The sequence below is a fragment of the Medicago truncatula genome, chromosome 1, assembly GCF_003473485.1.
Source record: "Medicago truncatula cultivar Jemalong A17 chromosome 1, MtrunA17r5.0-ANR, whole genome shotgun sequence".
In the NCBI taxonomy this organism is placed as follows: domain Eukaryota; kingdom Viridiplantae; phylum Streptophyta; class Magnoliopsida; order Fabales; family Fabaceae; genus Medicago; species Medicago truncatula.
The window spans coordinates 50,202,893-50,223,417 of record NC_053042.1 but is presented as its reverse complement, the minus strand read 5'-3'; the positions used below and the strand labels follow the sequence as shown (position 1 = coordinate 50,223,417).

The 20,525-nt window shown below is 31.7% G+C and overlaps 1 protein-coding gene and 1 long non-coding RNA gene across 11 annotated transcripts; both read right to left on the bottom strand.

Annotated features, from left to right (window-relative positions):
• Positions 1-3,105: 3,105 nt before the first annotated feature.
• Positions 3,106-6,543, bottom strand: LOC112416386 (uncharacterized). Its single transcript, XR_003006803.2, has 4 exons — positions 5,683-6,543; positions 5,515-5,583; positions 3,921-4,018; positions 3,106-3,568 (listed from the first exon to the last, which is right to left on the bottom strand). It is a non-coding gene; the product is annotated as an uncharacterized lncRNA (long non-coding RNA).
• A 328-nt stretch (positions 6,544-6,871) lies between these two features.
• On the bottom strand, positions 6,872-15,711 carry LOC25485147 (NADPH-dependent diflavin oxidoreductase 1). Of its 10 annotated transcripts, none has more exons than XM_024770056.2 (14): positions 15,104-15,711; positions 14,456-14,538; positions 13,845-14,006; positions 13,584-13,661; positions 12,902-13,006; positions 12,532-12,623; positions 11,908-12,083; positions 11,289-11,368; positions 10,898-10,972; positions 10,548-10,658; positions 9,699-9,821; positions 8,944-9,063; positions 8,402-8,618; positions 6,872-8,081 (listed from the first exon to the last, which is right to left on the bottom strand). In XM_024770056.2, the coding sequence occupies exons 3-14, from the start codon at positions 13,998-14,000 to the stop codon at positions 7,552-7,554; spliced, it is 1,863 nt and encodes a 620-aa protein (XP_024625824.1). In that variant the 5' UTR covers positions 14,001-14,006; positions 14,456-14,538; positions 15,104-15,711; the 3' UTR covers positions 6,872-7,551. The 10 variants fall into 10 exon arrangements, with proteins under 10 accessions (XP_024625824.1, XP_024625842.1, XP_024625846.1 ...); XM_024770074.2 differs by having other exon boundaries at positions 14,456-14,525; XM_024770078.2 differs by having other exon boundaries at positions 14,456-14,518.
• Between the last annotated feature and the right edge of the window lie 4,814 nt (positions 15,712-20,525).

Here is a 20,525-nt window from a genome sequence, read left to right as displayed (position 1 = left end):
TTATTTTTTGTTGACTAAGACCATTTTTTTTTAAAGGAGATAAAATTACGGGTTAATAGGTCTTTACCCCTGTAATATAAATTATTTTTGATTTTTCTCCTATAAAAAAAATATTTGGTCTATTATGGGTAAATCAAAACAAAAATATTTTACAGGGTGTGAATCAAAATAAAAATTTTACAGAGGAAAACCAGAAATGACCTATATTACAAGGGGGTAAAGACATATTAACCTTAAAATTAAATATGCAATCCAATCCAGAAGTTCTAGTTCAACTAGCAAAATGCCAAAATTGTTAGTCCGGATGCCATGATCGGGGTTCGAACTCCGTTACCTCCACTTGCGTGTGTGAGTTTATAATGATTTTGCAATTTCGTCTATCTATAAAAAAAAAAAATGCAATTTTTTTATGAAAGAAAAGTTAAATTAAACATACAATTAAATGCTACTATTAATTCATATTAATACGGTAATCATAAGTATTTTGTCAAAAAAAAAGGTAATTATAAAAATAAAAATTCTTTAAAAAATATTAATGAATTAAATGAAAATGTTAATTTGTGTCCTTAAAGCCATAAATTAGAAGAAAAAAAAATTGTCAAAAATATTATATTATGTCAAAAAATAAAATAATGAATCATATGTTAATATAGGACCATATTTTATAATTTATTCATGTACATAAAATTTTACTCATATATTATTATAGGGACATTAACTTCCAGTTCCAAACCAATCACGGCTAGAATTTCGATTAATTTTTGTATTGCATAAAAATTAATTCAATGGCAAATTTATTATTTTATACTCAATATATCGATAGCACATATAGATATCGTATTTTTAATTGAATATTTTATATAAATATTATCACGTATATATTAATTTGGATTGTTTGTATCGCGTTAAACAATAATAATTTACGGATGTAATGTTGAAATATTTATCTTTAACGCCAAAATATTTTACACGGATGACTAAAATTAATTCTGGAGATGAGTTTTTTTCCCGGTGTTCTACCTATAACTGAGGTGTTGGGTGTAACGCCCTCTTTGAATTATTTAATTATTTGATTATTTTAATGAGTTTAGAATATACTTATATGATTTATTTTGATGAGTGATATTTTGTTATGTTATATGTTGGTATTTCTTAGTATAATATATGCTATTTGGTTTAGAAATATATATATGTTATAGAAATATATTTGTTATAGAGATATATTTGTTATTTGTTATAGAAATATATTTGTTATAGAGATATATTTGTTATTTGTTATAGAAATATTTTATATTATAATAGAATATTGAGACTGGTAGGACAGATTTGAAAATAAGAGAAAATAAGTAGGTTAAGGATTTATATAAAAAGGGAGAGTTAGAATTAGAAAATAAGGATTACGTGAAACATGTTTTTGGAGAAAAAGGGAGAAAGTGAGAAGTAAGAGAAGAGAAGAGAAGAACCAAGAGAGGTTGCCTGATCGATTTATTAAGGTAAGGGTGGGACTAACATTCAATAATCTTGAGTCTATGATTCTGAAAATTGTATTTAACATGTTGTAGGTTTAGTTTTTGAGAATTAGGGTTAGAAGTTGTAATTCCGGATATGAGTTTTTTTCCCGGTGTTCTGCCTATAACTGAGGTGTTTTGGTCTCGAGCCCAACACATACAATGAATTGTCTCCATCGAACGAATAGTCTATACCATCTATTCTTATATATAGCTAGAACAACTTCGTAGAGTTGAAATAAAAATTAAAATATTAGGCGTTTTAGTGGATGTTTGTCTATCGTTTTTATGCTTACTTTTTAACTTAAAGTATTATACAATATAAATAGAAGTTGGTGTAACATGTCCTTTGTTTTTTTAGCTTGCTTGGAAGACTTGTCGGATATTGCGATATATCTTTTACAACTTTTGGCGAGTTTAACGTGTTTGTGTGTTGTTATGGTTTTTATCTTCACACAACTACTATTAATCAATGATATTTATCATGAATTGACGACAACAATAAATAACCTAATTATTACATAATTTCTACCGCGTTGTGAATTAGTTTGTCATTGTCGTTTTCAACTTTAATTAAAAATTAATTTCGCATTTGTATTCAAACTAAGGACATAAATAGGATACACCTAATACATAACACACTGACAAAAGATCCAGGTAAAGGAAGGATAGATTAGGAACAATGGAACAGTGAAACAGCGTTGATATATTTGGGTTATTACATTCTAATACAGATTAAAAACAAAACCAATATCCAAGACGATGTTATTTTTATTGTAGGGTTTTAAGACAATACTAGGGCGATTTACTTCAAATACTATCTTTTAGTATTTTACTAGACTTTCGACCCGTGCGACGCACGGGTCTTATCGACCATAATAAAAACAATAAGTGATCTTAGACCCGTGTAATGTACGGGTCTATCAATAAACACAAATGACAATAAATTTAACAAACACTCAAATGAATCTTATTTCTAGAGGAATAAAAAATAATTTTTTTAAAGTGTGAAAAGACTAATTTTAACTGTACTAAAAAAACTATTTATAAATGGAGAAGTGAATGTTGACCTCTACTAAATATGGTGTTCATTAACAATAAGTTTAACCCATAACCCAACTTTTGGGTTCAAATTGCAAGTAGTATGATGCATATATGCCCAAATCTCAATTGCACCTTTCACGTTATTCAAATAGATGTAAATGAATAGGCATCAGCTACTACCATCAAAATATGGCTGCAAGTTCTACACATGAGTAATGCATCAAATCCACTACTTTACGGTCCAAATGTAACGTGTCATATTGGAGCTTTTTACAAATCTGCAAATTGTACTTCAAATCTAATGCATGGCCTATGGTTACGTGACTATTGTCATGCCATCAAGTGATCAAATCTTTTTCAGATAGAAGTATACACCCTCTCCCTCCCCCGTTTCACAATGACGTTTAGCAAATAAAATAAATAAATGGAGTACTACAATAACTTATATATTATCCTCAAACATTGAGTATCACTATCTATAAATGATCATCAATCTTAACATATTTTAGCCAAGTAAGGAATTTTATATAATAATATAATCATAAAAAGGAAATAAGCAAGATAAATACTCAATTTAGATCGAAATGTTTCGTAACTAATCAGTGAAAAGACACAAATGTTGAGAAAAAAGAGCAGCATTGCTTCAAGTTTTAAAAAAAAAAAAAAATCATAGCCTAAGGCATAAGCCACAAACAAATATAATATGAAGTCTTATGAGAGAGCCTATTTTGATCCCTTTGTCAAGCCATCTTCTTTCCATAGATAACTCACAACTTTGTTGCTAAAGCACATTTACTAACTCCTTAACTACTAAGGATCTAATTATTGTGTTACTGTGTTAGGGCCATTATAAAGATGGAAAGATCTCCATTGTTGTTCACTGTGTCCACAATAATTTTCATATAATAGATGAAAAATCTTTGTTGCTTTACATATGAAGAAGGAAATATCTCCATCGCTTTCATGTTCTATAATATTCTGCAACATATTGGGCAGCTGTGGGATGACTTAATCACCTGTAACATATGAAAATAAATTGTATTTTAGCATTTATATATTTGAATTTGCTGCTTCATACTTGGTTTCAATAAAATTAAGGAATTACATACATAATATGGATCAACTTGTATTTCCATCTCTTGAAAAAAAACCTCAAATGAAATATGATGCCACACATGGATTTAATATTTTGAATCAAAAGCCAGACTAAGACATTGACTTGAAATACAGCATAGAAGACTAAAAATGGATAAATAATGAATCAAACCCAATTTGATCATATGCATACTATGTTCTTATGAAAATTAAACGGGAACATGGATACATCTCACAGTCCACAAGAATTACTGAAATTGATATCAAACTTACATTTTTTTCTATTCCTTTGATTTGCTAGTCTAGACCACAATTCATGTCATATGTACAATTAGAAACTTTCTCAACCTCTGTTGCAGTGATTCCTAAACCTGCATAGTCAATTAATATGTCTTTGAGCATATTACACAAATCAAAATCCCCAAATAGGAAAAAAAAATCCAAAATATCATAACGCAAAGGAACGCTTGAAGCCATAAAATGACATTCAGATAGTTTTTTTTTTTCTTTCCTTCTAAACAATTGCCAATAGCAGTGCCTGCTGCAGCAAAAACCAAGAACCAAAACACTTGAAATGGGGAACAGTCAAATCCAAACAGTAGCTTAAAACAAACCCAAAGCTGCAACAAAAAATAACAGCCGTAGCATACCTCAAAAAACCAAAGCCGAAGGGCCATGCTACCGACTTGTAGACCCAAAAATTAAAACCAAAATGTAAAATAAAACAATAGCAGAAAACTAAAACCAACATATGGCAGCAATGAGAGCCCACACTTCGAATATAACTCCTTTAACCACAAACGCATCAGATTAAATTTACAAATGACTCAGCTTCCTTGAATTTGTTATATAAATATCACATCTAAATGATAAGTTAGTAACATGTGTTTTAGGACCCATGATGCAGGGGAACATTATTTTAGCTTGAGCATTTCAATCAAGAATCTCTTATTTGTTATTTATTCTGCATAACATTTAAAAAAAATTGTGGCTACTAATTTCTTACTTCAAATGTTTAGCAGGATGGTTACCTGTTAGAAATATGGCATGCTATAAGAAGTATAAACTAAATAAAGTGTCATCGATCCACATTTGAACAACTTTAGTTTAGCACTTGTTATAAAAGGTCATGATCAACTACCTTAACACCATGAATTATTTATCCACATTTTGACTTAACCTGGAAAGATAACCATCACTACTACTAAGCTATAATAAAACCAGTATGTTAGTGTCATAATATCTATAAAGAAATACATACTCCTACGTATCATACTATTGTTAGAGAATAGACACCATTATAAAAGTTACTTTGATTCACCAATGACAATGATTATCACCAAGTGCTATTATTCAACGTAAAAGATACTAATGAGCTAATCTATTACATTAATGATTCCGGTGTAATAACATGTCTTAGAAAATTCAAAGGAGTTGAAGGCCAAAGGAAATTTACCAAAATAAGAGTGGCATAGTACGGTAAACAATATACATGGACAAATGAAAAATGCATGAATGTCAATTGCACAAATCTGTCACTTTAAAAACTATATATTTTGATGTTATTTGCTTGAAACAAAAAGCAGTAGTGTTACATAATAAACAGAGTAAAATTGAAATGATTAGTAACGGGGGAAGTTAAATAATGATATTATTAACATATCATTGCTTTCAAAATTTTGCATATGCTCATAATCTAGTTCTTAACATAACTAAAGACTTAATTACCAAATATTATCTCTTTAACAGTGGATTTCAAAACAGTTTTGAAAGACAAACTCAGACAAAAAATTCAAGTAGAAAAAGAGGAATAAGGTGAAAAGGAAAATGTTGATAAACAAATCTAAACATGCGCGTCGATGAGTACCATATTAAATAAGCTCGTCCTTGTTCAGTTATTTTTGTCGGGAGCGAACCAAATATGTCCAATCTGAACCTGCAAATTTCAATTAATTCTTACACCAGCAGCCAAAAACATATCCATGACGGAGTTCTGTTTGTGATCTAAGAAAAAAGATAGTGAAAAGTAAAGTACCTTAAACTAAATGGGATGAAAACAGAAATATGCACTTAATTGTTAAAGCTAATTTGCCACCAAACCTTCACAGGAAAAAAGAAAAACTCTCAAGAGATCTACTATTAAGCTATACTGTCTGTTTTAATTATGGTGGAGTTTTAATATGCAAAGGGAGCATAATTGGCATGTTGGGAAAATAAAAGGGCTGCTAGAATTGAAACTGGCGTAGGATTTGGGAGAAAACAATACAGATGATTAAATGCATTAAATACAGTAGGAGAATAATGGATCGGCAGAATTGGAATTTTGTGGGATGAAAACTTGAATTGTTGAGTGAAATGCTGATAAGGAAAACCACTCAAGAGAATTAAATGTTTGATTAGTGGAGGGAAAATATTAGGTTAAGAATTAGGGTTACTAATAGCTTGACCGGACAAGCTTTAGTAATAAAGATACTCATGGCCATGCCAATTTATAAAGATTATGTGAAAAGTCTCATGAATAAACACCATCATCCCGAATTAGTACATATACCAATACCAACACCTATAATAACCCAGACTACTGTACTATGAGCATTTCCACAAGGTAAACTAATATGCTTGTATTCCACTGAGTTTAAATCGAACCGGGATGCTAAATTGAAGACCAGATAAATGATCAAATTTGAATTTGATAGCATTCTGCGACTCGGAGATTGTGTATTATGCAGTCTTGAATTTCCTGTCGATGGTTTGTTTTTCCATATAGTTCAATCAAGTTGATAGATTGTCAATGGTTGGTATTATGTGAATGATATTTTTTTCGGGATTTCCTGATTGATTGTGTCGGCTTTTCGTGTTTTTTTTTTTTTCTGCTTGCATGAGTTGTGGTAGTGAGCGATGTTAATGATCTATTTGATCTTGGTAGATTAGTGTACTCTCTCTCTCTCTCTGAAAAAAATACTCCCTCCATTTCAAAATGAATGTCAAGTTAAGGTTTTTTCACACATATTACAATTTGCATTAATTAAAAGAAAGAGAGATGTTATCATTCTTTTTTTATTAAAGAAAAAATAATACTTTGGAAGTAGTGTATATAGTATTAATTGAAGGGTACAATTGAAAATAAAAAGTTATTATTGCAGTGGAAACTGAAGGTGACATTCATTTTAAAACAATTTTTTGGTTAAAACGACACTCATTTTAAAACGGAGGGAGTAAAAAAATTTACATTGAAAAGAGTATTTCATACACTTTTAAGAATTTGATTACACAAGTTCTAAGAATGTTTTACTATATTAACATTTTCCTTTTGTCATTAATTGGCTTGAATACTTTGCAGTAAAATGAAGATTCGCCAAACAAACGGATGTCCGTTTAGCATATTAAGGTTACTTCAAAGCGAAGATTCGCTAAACGAACAGATGTAACTCGCTTAACAAATCTGCTCTCATAATCCTCGTTCAATTCTCTACTTTATTTCACTTCAACTCTCCGACTTAGCACGCTTCAGGTTTACTCCATGCTTGCTTGGCGAATTATCGGATACTCAGAATCTTTGAACATATTTTGGATTTTTTGCAGGTACAGCCCCCTCCTCCCCGTTTGGAGGAGCATACCCACCAATCCCAGAGGATCAAACCACCATCATGAAGAAAACATTTCACGCTCATGAGGCAGACCATGTTGCACAGGAACATATATAAAATAATGTTGAACCACAAAATTTTATTAGAACCACAAAATTTGCACCAATTTGATCCATGCAACCGTATTAGACTTTAGAAAAAACTGTATGATTGGACCTCCTTGACGAACCCGGACCCTCTACAACCGTCTGCAGACAGTTGCACCGTAAAACGGCTATAGAGGACCCAAACTTGCTATCTGACCCAAAATAAAACTCTCAAGACCATGCTTCAATGTGATATTTACCGCACCTTTCTAATGCCCTAATCCACCTAACTGCATCTTCCTTTGAAACCTCATTTTCTTTAGATACAATTTCCTCAAAAGCTGATGTTACATCCGTAGGCATTTTGGTTGATGAACCTGCTATATAAACAGCAGCTCCATCGGCTAATAGGTTCCAAACCCTTCCACTGTGTTCCTTCATCTTATGCTGAACATAAACTTTCTCAGGCTGGTCTCGAGAGAAAGCAACATAGAAACCTCCACCATTTGCTTCTGAAAGTACACCATTGTTCTGTGAATGATTCAACCACAAGTCTTTGTATAAAAAGTCACCGTCTTCATTCCAACAGCCAAAGAAGAACATAATTGGAGCAGTGGAAATAGTTTTACTTTGCAATGCCCTTTCCTCGATAAATCCGCGAAAAGGTGCACATCCTGTGCCCGGTCCAACAAGTATGAGGGGAAGTGATGGTGATGCTGTAGGAAGGGAGCCTTTTTGGAACCAAGCAGGAATACCGACAGCTGTGTAAAACAAGACACAAACAAGTTACTTAACAAAGGATCTGTCTGTTACAGTTTTCCTTAAACAAATAACATTTTTTTTAAATAATCACTTTTGGAAGTTTTCATCTGTTTGTTTCAACTTTCAAAAATAATTTTTTATAGATGATATTGTTTATAAAAGTGATACTTATTACGGTTGACAAACACAGAAGAACTTCTGCTTTTCTAAAAAATAATCTCTAAATTATTGAATATCAAAATCATTTTTTTAGAATATGTAATAACGTAATAACAGAACCTAAAACAAATGCAATAAATGGCTAATTGTTTGTGCATACCATTGCGGGGATCTAATGTGGCTAGCCATGAGGAGCACAGTCCTTTCTTTTTCCTCTTGTAAGGTGTTGTCCAGGACACCACACTCACAGTCAAGTGTACTTGATTGGGGTGAACTGATTGAGAAGAAGAAATAGAGAATGCTCTTGTTTTCAGCATAGGAACCAATTGGATTAGCCACTCAAGTGGCATTTGAACAGAAGGAAAATCTTCGAGCACCTTTTTTACCGCAAAAAATAAAACAAATATATGCATGAAATTGATTTAATGAAACTGACAAGAAAATGAAAGCATATAATCAAGGACTATCTAAACAAGCAAGAAAACAAGCATAGAATGTCACAAATTATGGCTTCAAAATATATTCTATTTAAACGAATTAGTGTTTGTACTCTAATTATATCATAAATATTTTCTACAAAGTACGAAGTTGCTTAACATCTTAGTAAGAAAAGAGTCCAAAATCAGTTAGATAAAGACTTCAATGCATAAAAAACTAGTGAATTGATTCAAAGCAAAATAATGCACAATTGATTGACCTCACCTCAAGAACAGTTCTCCTCTCCTTCTGGTTGTATTGGTACAGGTCATCTCTTCCTTCAGGTGAAGAAAAATACTGAAGTCTTTCCTTCTCATGTTCAGCTGTTGCAAAAAAGCTCATAACCTGAGACATCAAATTGTTGCTAGGTTAGCTTTTAATGAGGAAAATACAGGTATATTAAAAGCATGTTTATAGAACTATTCATTCATGTAGAACCACAAAAGTTTCCAAAAAGGAGTCCAGTTTTTTAAAATGAGGATAGGTATAATTAATTTTTCATAAATTAACACCAACATCCATAAACATGAACAATACATCCAGTTTATATAAAAGTGAACAATAAAAAAAAGGCATTCCAAAGCATACAGGTCCATTATCATCCTACATGTTAGAAAGAGTAGGAACAATTACAATGTTAATCAAAACATAGGTGAAAGATAGATGTTTGCCAGCATTATCAGGCCATTGTGTGGGCTTATGATTGATTTCAAAATGCTACCAACTCAAGAATTTTATTTATCAACTCATTAAATCATATAATCCCAAAGTGAAAATTTCAAATAAAAAGAGGGGTAGGATATAAAATGCAAGAAATAGCGAACATTGAATTCAATTATGTAAGTAATATAGGCATGTTTTGTAATTTTGATATAGTGATAGTGACTCACATTCAAGGGCCAAAATGACAATTTACTCATTATGTAATTATCTCTAAAATGACTTTAAAAGGAAAGTCAAACAAACATACAGCATCTTGCCTCAAAGAAATACCGCCGAGGTGAAGCAGAAGCTACATCCATAGTCAGTTCCACATAAGTTTTTAATTTTACGGGTATTCTAGAGCCATGTCCATTGCAATCATCCATTCCTCTAGGACTAACCTGAAAATTAGGGGATTTCTTATTAGAAAAGATTATACAAGCACTTCCATCAAACAAAAGTATGAATCTAATAAAAAATATCTATGCTTTATTTTGACAAAAAAATGTCAATGCTGTTGAGTTCGAGGCATGTACTATTAAACTCAATTTTGAACACAAAATCTGGAAAATATGGCTACTGATAATTATTCAAGTATAAACCAGAATTATACAAGGAGTTCCCTCTTTCAAACACTGCTCAAACGGTAAAAAAAAGACATCCCCCCATAATTTCTATATGTATATATGTCTATAACCACACAGATAACTGCCACTCCAAATACATAACTATCCTACAGCAAATAACAACTAATCACGCCTTTCCCTAAAATCCAACTTAAGAGATCTACCATGTACAAACCAGGGAGAGCATCACTTCTAAAACATTGCAAATACTGAAACTATAGGGAGAGCACCACATTAATATTAACTGTTGAATTTATAGGGTTTAGTATAGAGGGAGGGAAATGGAATACTCAAAATAATAAAATTATACTGATACCCTTATTTATTCTAATACTAACCAAATACTGAAACTAATCATGAAAGACACTTAATCCTAATGAAATAGGGGAACATATCATGGAATATAAACAACCAAGAAAACGGGGATGATCTATGATGTTATATGTTAAGATGAAGATATTTTTAATATAATATAACATTAACTACTCTTGAATGACTTACACTGATGAATGCATCAGGATCCAAATTACAACGCCGTATGAAAGCATCAACTGCGGCTGAATCTTGACCAGGAAGAATCTCAAGAACATCACCAGTGTCATACTCGATAGCCTGAGGAACCCAAAACCCATAAGTTAATTCAAAGAAGGAAGATGAATAACTTCATATCTATTTTAACACATGATGTAAGTAAAATAGAATCCAAATCATGGTAAATTGTGATTCTATGTATATAAAAGAGCTCTACTGCGTAATACATACGAATTTCAACACAAGCCTTTCGTATCTTTCAACAAGATACAAACACCGATGTACAGGTACATCAAGGTTAAAGAAATAGGATAACTTACATGTGACTCAAGTTCAAATTCAAAATGACGAACATCTTTTCCACAGTTTGGTCTGGTCAAAGGAAGATTCTTCACCTGCATGATCAGAAATTCAGAATCAAATAAATTGAAGCATGCAACAGATAACAGAACTATGACAAATACAATCATTCACATCCCTACATGCTTTCCTATATTATTGATACATAAAAAAATAACATTCCACATGTTACTCTTAATGGACAGAAACCAGAATAAAACTACATATCAAATGTCTCATTCTTTACGTTGAAAGACCTAATGAATTTGACTTATTGCTATACAGGTTGGCCGGTGCAATGCATACAAATAGAATGAGCATAGTCTAAATATAGTTTACAAACTACCCAAGATGAGGTTTATTAACCAGTACCATCTTAAGAAAGCAGTCAGGATGCCCACTTCTGTCGGAAGATGATTTTCCAGGATGCATTGAACGAACACTCCCAGTGTCTGTAAGAATCATATGTTCATCTAATCAAATATAAAAGAACAACTAAAATTTTATAATCAACAGTGAGGGTAAAAATGTGCAACTCAAAATAAAACCATGACAATTTACAAGAAAAACTCAAACTCGGTGAATCATGCATTGAAAACACTACAGCAAAACTTATACACACTTAAAGAAAACAACTACAGAATGTGTTTTCGCCCAAATATGACGTGATTCAACTTTGGAGTTTAAGCATAAATAACTTAAAAAGAATGTACCACATGTAATTCAAACACACATCACACGGCAAATAACTTGCCCTAGACTTCAGAAAATGTCTGGTGGTGAAGTAACGAAAACAAAGGTTCAACCAAATTTTTGCTGGCTAATACTTAAAACGCAAAGTTGCATATAATATGCATTAAATTAAATTCATACCAGTGATAAATTGTAGACGACAAAATGAACATAAATAAATAGATTGTCTGAGATTAGGTCACAATAATAGCTAATGAAATATTGCAACCCAACCAAAAGTTTGCCGAGTTTGTGATACCTGAGGCAGTTGAAAAATGTGACTCAATATTGTGATATGTAATTTGGACTTTAGGTTGGTCAATCAACGCCGTATCTTGAATCGAAACATCTGGACCATTTGGTAAGAATTCTGGTTTGATTGTGTATAACATTCTCCATAGAGAAGACAGCCAGGGATCAAGAGTACCTTCGTAGCTACAAATAATTATACCATCATTAGTCACTTAAATAAAATATCTACATTTCAATATTAAAGAAGAAGAAAGTATTAAAGCTTGCACGGCAAGCTATCACTAGAGTCTCTACTAACACTATAGTCTCTAAACTACATACAATTCAATAAAGAGTAATCAAACTATGTATATTCTAACAGTAACAATGTATATAATATAAAAATCCTATATAGGGTAGATTCATATCATCCAATGAAGCATTTATCAAAGAACAGCATAGAAGTATTTACACACTTGATTGAATACCAACAACTATTAGAAACAAGAATACTCAATCTCAAGGATTACATTCTAGATAAACCATTAATCTAATCACATCAAACCTTTTCACACTCCACAAGCACAAATGTAATTGTTTCTAATAAATCAAGCAGAATATTCTTAATTGACAACATAATCCATAAGCATACCCTGAAGGGTGCTGATCATCTCCCAAGCCTCTTTCTAAAATAGTTGTTCCTCCAAGGTCCTTTAATCTTTTGTCCAGCTTCTTTGCAACAAACTGCCACAATTCCCAAGGTTTTGTTCAAAACATGTAAATCGTAACTAAATAAAATAAATGCATGGCGAAATAATAAAATTTGTACTATCCATCGGAATTTTTAAGTCACGAAATCATTATCAAAATTTTAGGGCCTATTTTTGCTCACAGTGATTCATCATCAAGAAGGTACATAATCAATAAATAATATAAAACTCAAGTATTGCAATAATTAATCTAACAAAATGAAAGACAGAAAAGACTTTTCAAACACAAAAGCCACAAATCAATAAACATACATTGTACTTCTGATAACCAGAATCACCCAAACCGAAAACGGTGTAGTGTACTCCTTTCAGCCAATGCTGGCTTAGGCTTCTCTGAAGAAGAAACCTCCAAAAGACCTGGAACCACAAAAGAACTATCAGTAAAACTATAGACTAAAAACAACCTCAAATAATGCAAAGAAAATTCTTGACTTGTGATTTCATCGTTCAATAATTTATAGATTTCTAAAAAGAAAATCATAAGCTATTTTCTGATTTTTCACCAAAATGAAAATCACTGTTAAAAAAATTCATCAAAATAAGCTACTCAAAGCAAGCTTCGTATTTTAAACAGATTATCATTTTTTAAGAATAGAATTAACAAATAGTTGAAAAACTCCAAAATTGATTTTTAATCATGATCAGTTACAAACTGCCGCTAAGCCTATGTTTGGTTCCACGTTTGGAGCAGACAAAAATGATTTTAACATGTTTGGCTGCTCTAGAATTGATCATGAACTTGTAGGTTTGAGTCTAAACGTGATTTTTACACTAAAATTGTACATCTCACTTTTACCTAAAATACATCCAAGCATAAACCACTTTACATTCAACTTTTTAAGTAAAATCAATTAATTCAAAATCAATTTTTGTTACCGCATAATCAAACATCACTAAGTAAAACATCAAAAAATGGTTTGAAAGAAGCATTTACCTTCATAGAATCAGGGGAATCACCCTGACCAGTGGTAGAAACCACAAAAACCACAGCTTCTTCCTGTGGCAACAGATTCTGCAATCATAACAAAGCAACCCATTATAAAAAAATTCAAACTTTAATATCAAAAAAGGATTATGAACAAAACCCAACATTGAAAAAAAACAATCATAAGAAAGCAAAATCCATTAACCAAAAATTAAAACTTTGAAATCAAAAAAGGATTTTTAACAATGGCGAAAAGTAAAGAAATTGTACAGGTTCATATTGATGAAGAGAAAGAAGATTGATGGGACAAGCTCTGCGTTCAGCTTCACGAGCAAGACGTTCAGCAGCATCCAATGCGTTACCGGTTTGAGTTGCGTATAGAATCAGAAGCTTATGATGATGTTGTTGTTGTTGAATCTCTTTCATTATCCTCTAAACTCTACAAATACGAATCGCGTCAATATTGGAACAAGTAGTGAAAGTTTCACTGTTTTCAGAAACAACGACTATATGGAGGTTCTGCAATTTTTCAGAAACACATATTTTGATTTTACAATAATCTCATCAAAATTTCAAAATAGTCATTGCGTATGGGATATTTTAATTAACAAAGTGCACAATCAAAAATTATTTCTTTGAAATTTCCATAGACTATTGTAATTATTTGTAACTTATTCGAGATCAAAATGACTATTATCCTATTGATTTTTATACCACACTCATAATTTTTTGTGGGTATAAATTTGTTTTTTTAACGGTGGTCTTTTATAATTTAACCTCTTGTCAAAAAGATTAAACCAAAAAAAAAAAAACCTCTAAGGTATGGGTACTCTTAAACTAGTGACATACCAATACAAATATACCAAGCTTATGTCTCCCACCTTTTTAAGCTCCGAGATCCATCCTCTGTCAGCATTATGTCTCCCCTCAAGAACTAAGCTTGTCTGTGGGCTGGCAATAGCAACTGATGAAGCAAAATCATAAAGTAATATATAAAAAGTAAAACTAACTAGATAACAACCCCAAAGATTTATCAATGAATATACACTAGAATTTCAGTATATTGCACAAATTAGATACACATATTACAATAGGAAATATTTTGCTAATGCTTAAAGCTGTGATGTTAATTCATATTAAACCTGGATAACCTATTCCTAAAAGGTAGGCATCCCAAGTCATGTTGTGTCACAAAAAAGAAGGCTAAATAACAAGTAAAAGTTCAGTAACTACAATCTAAATATGCTATAAATTGCTGCATGCTTGCAAAATATATTTTTGAATGCTCTAATGAAATGAAACAAGGAGGGTTAGAACTTAGGAATGTGATAGATTTCAACTCTGTCCCAACCCCACTATTTCTTCAGTTACTTAGGAAAGAAGTACATACCTTTTAAAATTCCCCAATTCTAAAACCCTAAAAAAAAATCCCAATTGTAAAACCCTAAAAAAATTCCCAATTCTCAATTCTAAACCCGAAAACAAGCAATTGGAGAATGAATGAGAAATTAAAGAATCAGTTGACTTACCTTGGTTTAAGGTCCGTGATAACTGACAGAGAGATACTGGGTTTGAATAAAATAGTTGAAGAGAGAAGATGCTGCTAAGAGTGGAGAAGAGAGTCAACGACTGGATTTGTTTGTTCAAAGAGGAGAAGTGATTTAAGATGAGGAGAGGAGAGCAAAAACGCGATTTGCTTCTCAGTTCTCACCTGTGTGAGTGAAAGAAAAAAAATCGGAGAGAAGTGATCTGGGTCGTAATCTGCGTGAGTCAAAACATTACCCTTATTACCATAGTTTTAAAACTCGGACCGGACCGACCGGTTGAACCGGTGATATGTCCGGTTCGAATTGAACAACAGATCAGCCATGCAAACGAACCGGTAAGAACCGGAACGACTCGACCAAAACCGGTGACTCGGCCAGTTCGATGAACAAGACCGGTTCAACGCATAGCTACTCCAATTTGATAAAAAAAAATCAGAAAAAACCAGGAAAGAAGAGAGAATGGAACACGATAGCAAGCCTCATCTAGTTCATGGAAAGAAAATTTAGAAATGAGGTATAATTGTATACACCAGATCTTAGTTACAATGAAGAAAAGAAATGAGAGAGATCAAATATGAGAGAGGGTGGCGGCTACTAAATTGAAAGAGGGAGGCTGCTGCATAACTTCATTTTGGAAAGTAGTGTAATAGGGTTTTTATTATTAGATGGGCTTTTGTTTTTTTTTTTACTAAGTGGACCTTTAGGTTGGCTTTCTTGCATTTAAAAGATATTTTATACACCTCCCGTAAAAACAAATAATAGTTCATACACTTTTTTTTAGAAAAATATTTCACACACTTTTTTTTTAAGAAAAATGTTAATAAGTGTTTTATAAAAATATTATTTTTCCTTTTTTAAGTGTTATAATTTTTTTTAATAGAGACCGAGTCATACAACCGAGTTATCCGATTTAATACGGTTCAGTCATGCGGTTCAACCAATGACTCAGTGGTTCGACCAATGACTCATTGACCCAGTGATATGACCGACTCGATTACCGGTCCGATTTTTAAAACTATGCTTATTACTGGCGGATCATTAGAATTACAAGCATGTGCTTTTTCATTAATGGCGGAAAATTTCCGTCAGTAAACTTTGGCAGATTCCTTAAAGATTTTACTGACAAAATTATCCGTCAGTAATGTAACTCACTGAATTATTGAGGGTTTTTTCTGTCAGTAACATTATTGAGGTTTTTTTTTGTTGTTACCGAAGATTTATTCCGCCAGTAAATACAGAGGGTCTAAATCCCTCAGTAATGCAATTTTGAATTGGTTAGTAAATTGAGGAATTCTTGTAGTGATCCCTGTAAATATAGGTCATTTGAAGTTTCGTCCCTGAAGTTACTAATCCTTCCATTTTGCCACTGCAAATATTAATCATTTGAAAAATAGTCCTAATTGCATCTGATTAGTAACTTTATGGACGAAAATTCAAATAACATATATTTGCAGGGACGAAAGATCTATTTAAGCCAACCACCTCGCTCAATCATCACTTGCCACATGGGCACCATGTCGCTAATGACAGCCCACCTCAGCAAAAAAACCTAATTAGGATCAAAAGTCAAATGATTAGTAACTTCAAAGACGAAAATTCAAATGACCTATATTTGCAATAACGAAAGACTTATTTAAGCCTTTAATTTATGTCAGAGAACCTTCCTGGAGATACAAAAATCAACAGCATTGTTAGGTATAACTTCACATATCAAGCTTCCTTTTACCATTATATTAACAGCTATCCTTAAAATGAGATTATACCAATTATTTGTAGTATAGCACATTTATCTTTTGTATATTTCTCGACGCGACCATGATATAATTAAATGGGAAATATGATGCCTTTTTATTACACTTTGTGAACGAAGTTGATTCTATAACTAAGGTTCCATTTATAACAAGTGAAATTGATTCATGTATGGGTCCAAGTACTAGTAAACCATCATTTTTGGTACACACATGCTTTATTTTTCACTTCAATAATTCAGAACCGTTATATTAATTGGTCCTCGTAGTTTATTTATGAAGAATGTAATATGCTTCTTTTCAATGCATTTATTACCAGTATTTATGTTTCCATACATTGATTTAATGCTCAAACTTTTTTCCACCGGTGTCAGTCCAACTATAAAGAACGTTACGACTTTTACGCCAGTTAGCTAATGATTAGTGCTTAAGTTAATGATCTTAGTCGTTAATAATATAAATCTAACAATCAAAATTGCTATTTAAACCATATCATCTTAATTAACCTCTTGTATATCGAATGAGAAAAAGAAAAAGTGAAAAATAAATAGAGACAGTGGCACTATATATATCTGTTGAATTTAAACCAAAAATAGTTGAATGACATAAAAATTTGAAAGAAAGAAAATGAACTGATGAAGTATAAAATATGTACAATCCCACCACCATATCGCATCTTATGACAGTCATGGTCAAAAAATCAAAAGCCTATATGAATGAATGAACGATTAAAATGGAATAACATGAAGAAAAAAACACTGAAAAGGAAAAAAGTGTTTGATGGATGGGAATAAAGATGTGAGTCAATTAAGAACCAAATTGATGAAGACTCATTTATCACTTTCTTTGTTTCCCAGTTTCAGTCGCAACACCGAAAACACTATCAAATCAATGGTCACTTCTTAACATTGTCTCTTTTTCAGAAACCAAACCAAACTTTGTTGAATAATAAGGTGGGAGAGATGATTTGGTGCAATGTAATGGGCAGAGGGCACCATGATTTGTTTCAACATTTGGATTCTGAATTGGAGCTACGTATCAGTTAAGTTCTCTCACCCATGTCAATATGTCTTATCAAACTCTGAAAAAAAATACTATTGTATTCGTGATTTTGTGTGGGACAATGACATATTATAAGGAGAAATGATATTTGAACATCCATTTTATGATAATCTTTGTGATAATTTTCTCTCTCATACTCACACTATTTTTTACTTTATCTCTCTATTGCTTTGGTTTTCGTGCAAATATCAACTTTTTTTTTTAAATTATAATTGTCCCAAAAATTATCAACCAAATGGTTGTTCAAATAACACTCCTCTATCACAAGTGAAAGAGAACAAATAAAAAAAACAACACTGCCAGGCCTCGTGAAAAAGCACTGACTTCTTTTTTTTTTTTTAGGGAAAAAAGCACTGACTTCATTTCCTCTACATTATTGTGTGAATCCGTGCCACCTATATCCTCCCTCCCAAATTATAAAAAAAAAAAAAAAAAAAATCATATTTATTAAAAAAACTAAAACATAAAAATTTGGAGTATAGTTTTTTGTGTTTTCTTTGAAAAAAAATTTATAGGAAGATGAAAAAACAATTTCCATTGGCTATTGGTTGTGGAGAAAATGAAAGAGAGAAAATTAAATGCAATTTGCATTTAATTTTATGAGAATAAACAAAAGTTTTTCTTGGAAAAAAATGATTTTTTTTAAAAACAAAATTAAATAGGAGAAAAGTTTGTCTTTTTTTGCTTATATTTTGGGACAAAGAAAATGAGTTTTTTTTGCTTATATTCCAGGACGGAGCGAGTATCGACTATCTTATGTCATGAAAATTTATTACTATAATTTTTGTCTTTTTTTTTGCTTAGAACCAATATTTTTTGTTTTTCTTGCAAATTTATTACTATTGCAAAGCGGGTAGTAAGAGTCTTCTTGAAATTGTAATAAAATTGTTGAAAGTTAACATTTATATCTCATAGTTGTCTCGTTTTTTAATCGTGACATTTTAGTTCTCTTTAAAAGTCTGTAGTGTAATCTGGACATATAGGTTAGTTTTAGTAATCTATGACATGTGTTTTGAATTTAGCTTGCATACCTATAAATAAAAGTTCACACACATTTTTAAGTATTTCTTTATGTTAATAGAGTTTGACAAGTATTCCTACATGTGTTGGGTAGAGAATTATCATTAAAGGTTCTTGATTAAACCAATTCTGGATCTTATCAATAGCCTTAACATCTTGTGTATCATACACATTTTGATCTTGTATATGCCTCATGAAAACTATCAGTCATCTCTATATTCATTTTCTAGTCTAATCCATTTGTATATAGCAAGAGGATCAACCTCGTTTACCAAATACCAACGTATCAGATTTCCATATCATATGCTGACAGTTCGGTCCAACCTATTTAACATGAGGGCTAATTAGGGGAATAGATAGACCCTCCAATATTAGGTTTGTTAAGAGTTTCACATTAGATGAGATAATGTGACTTGAAAATTTATTTATAACTTACAAAGAAGAACTCACACCTTACAAAACTATGGGTTTAGTTAGACTTAATAACATTTCTAATTCTCATATTGATAATCATAAATTAGCAAAAATAGAGAGATCAAAAATGTATTTAAGTGGATGGTTAAACGGCTTTGATTTTATTTTTTTATGTAGGCAAACAGTAAAATACAAAAATTACGAGTATATATGTACATGTGTACCTTGTGAATATTTATAATGTGAGTGAGTGGCACCATACCTTACTGTTTTAGGAGTGGTAATAAGTAATGAAAGGGATTTGAAAGAAGAACCAAGTTTGTAAGTTGAGGGGGACCTGTGTATGGTGCCAATGCCATCAGTGGTGACTTGTAGCGGATGTTAGTGAATGGGGGCTTTCTTTTGCCAGTTTTTCACTTTTACCATATTTGATACAAACAACACTGACAACAGTATAGCTTGCCAAAGCAATTCTGTAACTCTGTTTCACCCCCTCGTGTGTGTATTGCAATTTTTTCTTCTCTCTTTTTTCACTTTGGAATTGGAGCACATCACTCACATGTCATCCACTACAATTACTATATTATACCCGTTTTGGAATTTTGGTTGATTGCTCCATTATTTTCTTCTTTCTAGGAAAATGAAAAAATGAATGGCAGAAATAAAAAAAACTTGGTATAATTACTCATTTCGTCTCTTAACTTGATTTCAAAACTTTGTCATTTTTTTACATGTCATTTTGATCAATTTGCATATGAATTTTCAAGACTCGGATATATGGTTTTATATCGATATGAGCTCTCAGTGTTGAAAATAAATGATCCTTCACTCATTTTTCATATAAATTTATTTGATGTTTGAAAATTCATATACAAATAGATCAAAGATAAAAATGACGTGAAAAGAAGATAAATGGCGAAATCGTTATCTTAAATTAATTTCTTATGACCCACGTTTGACGTGCATGATTAGTCTATGTATATGTTAGACAGATAAAAGTTTCATTTTATGTCAACTAATATGGAAGAGGATGTATGGACTTTTCATATATGCACAATTTTGAATCATGGGGCCAAAGTTTCACCATCTAGTGTTACTTCTTTCTGCATATGTGAGGTGATGTATATGGAACCTCATGAAAAAGAAATCGGCCTTTAAAG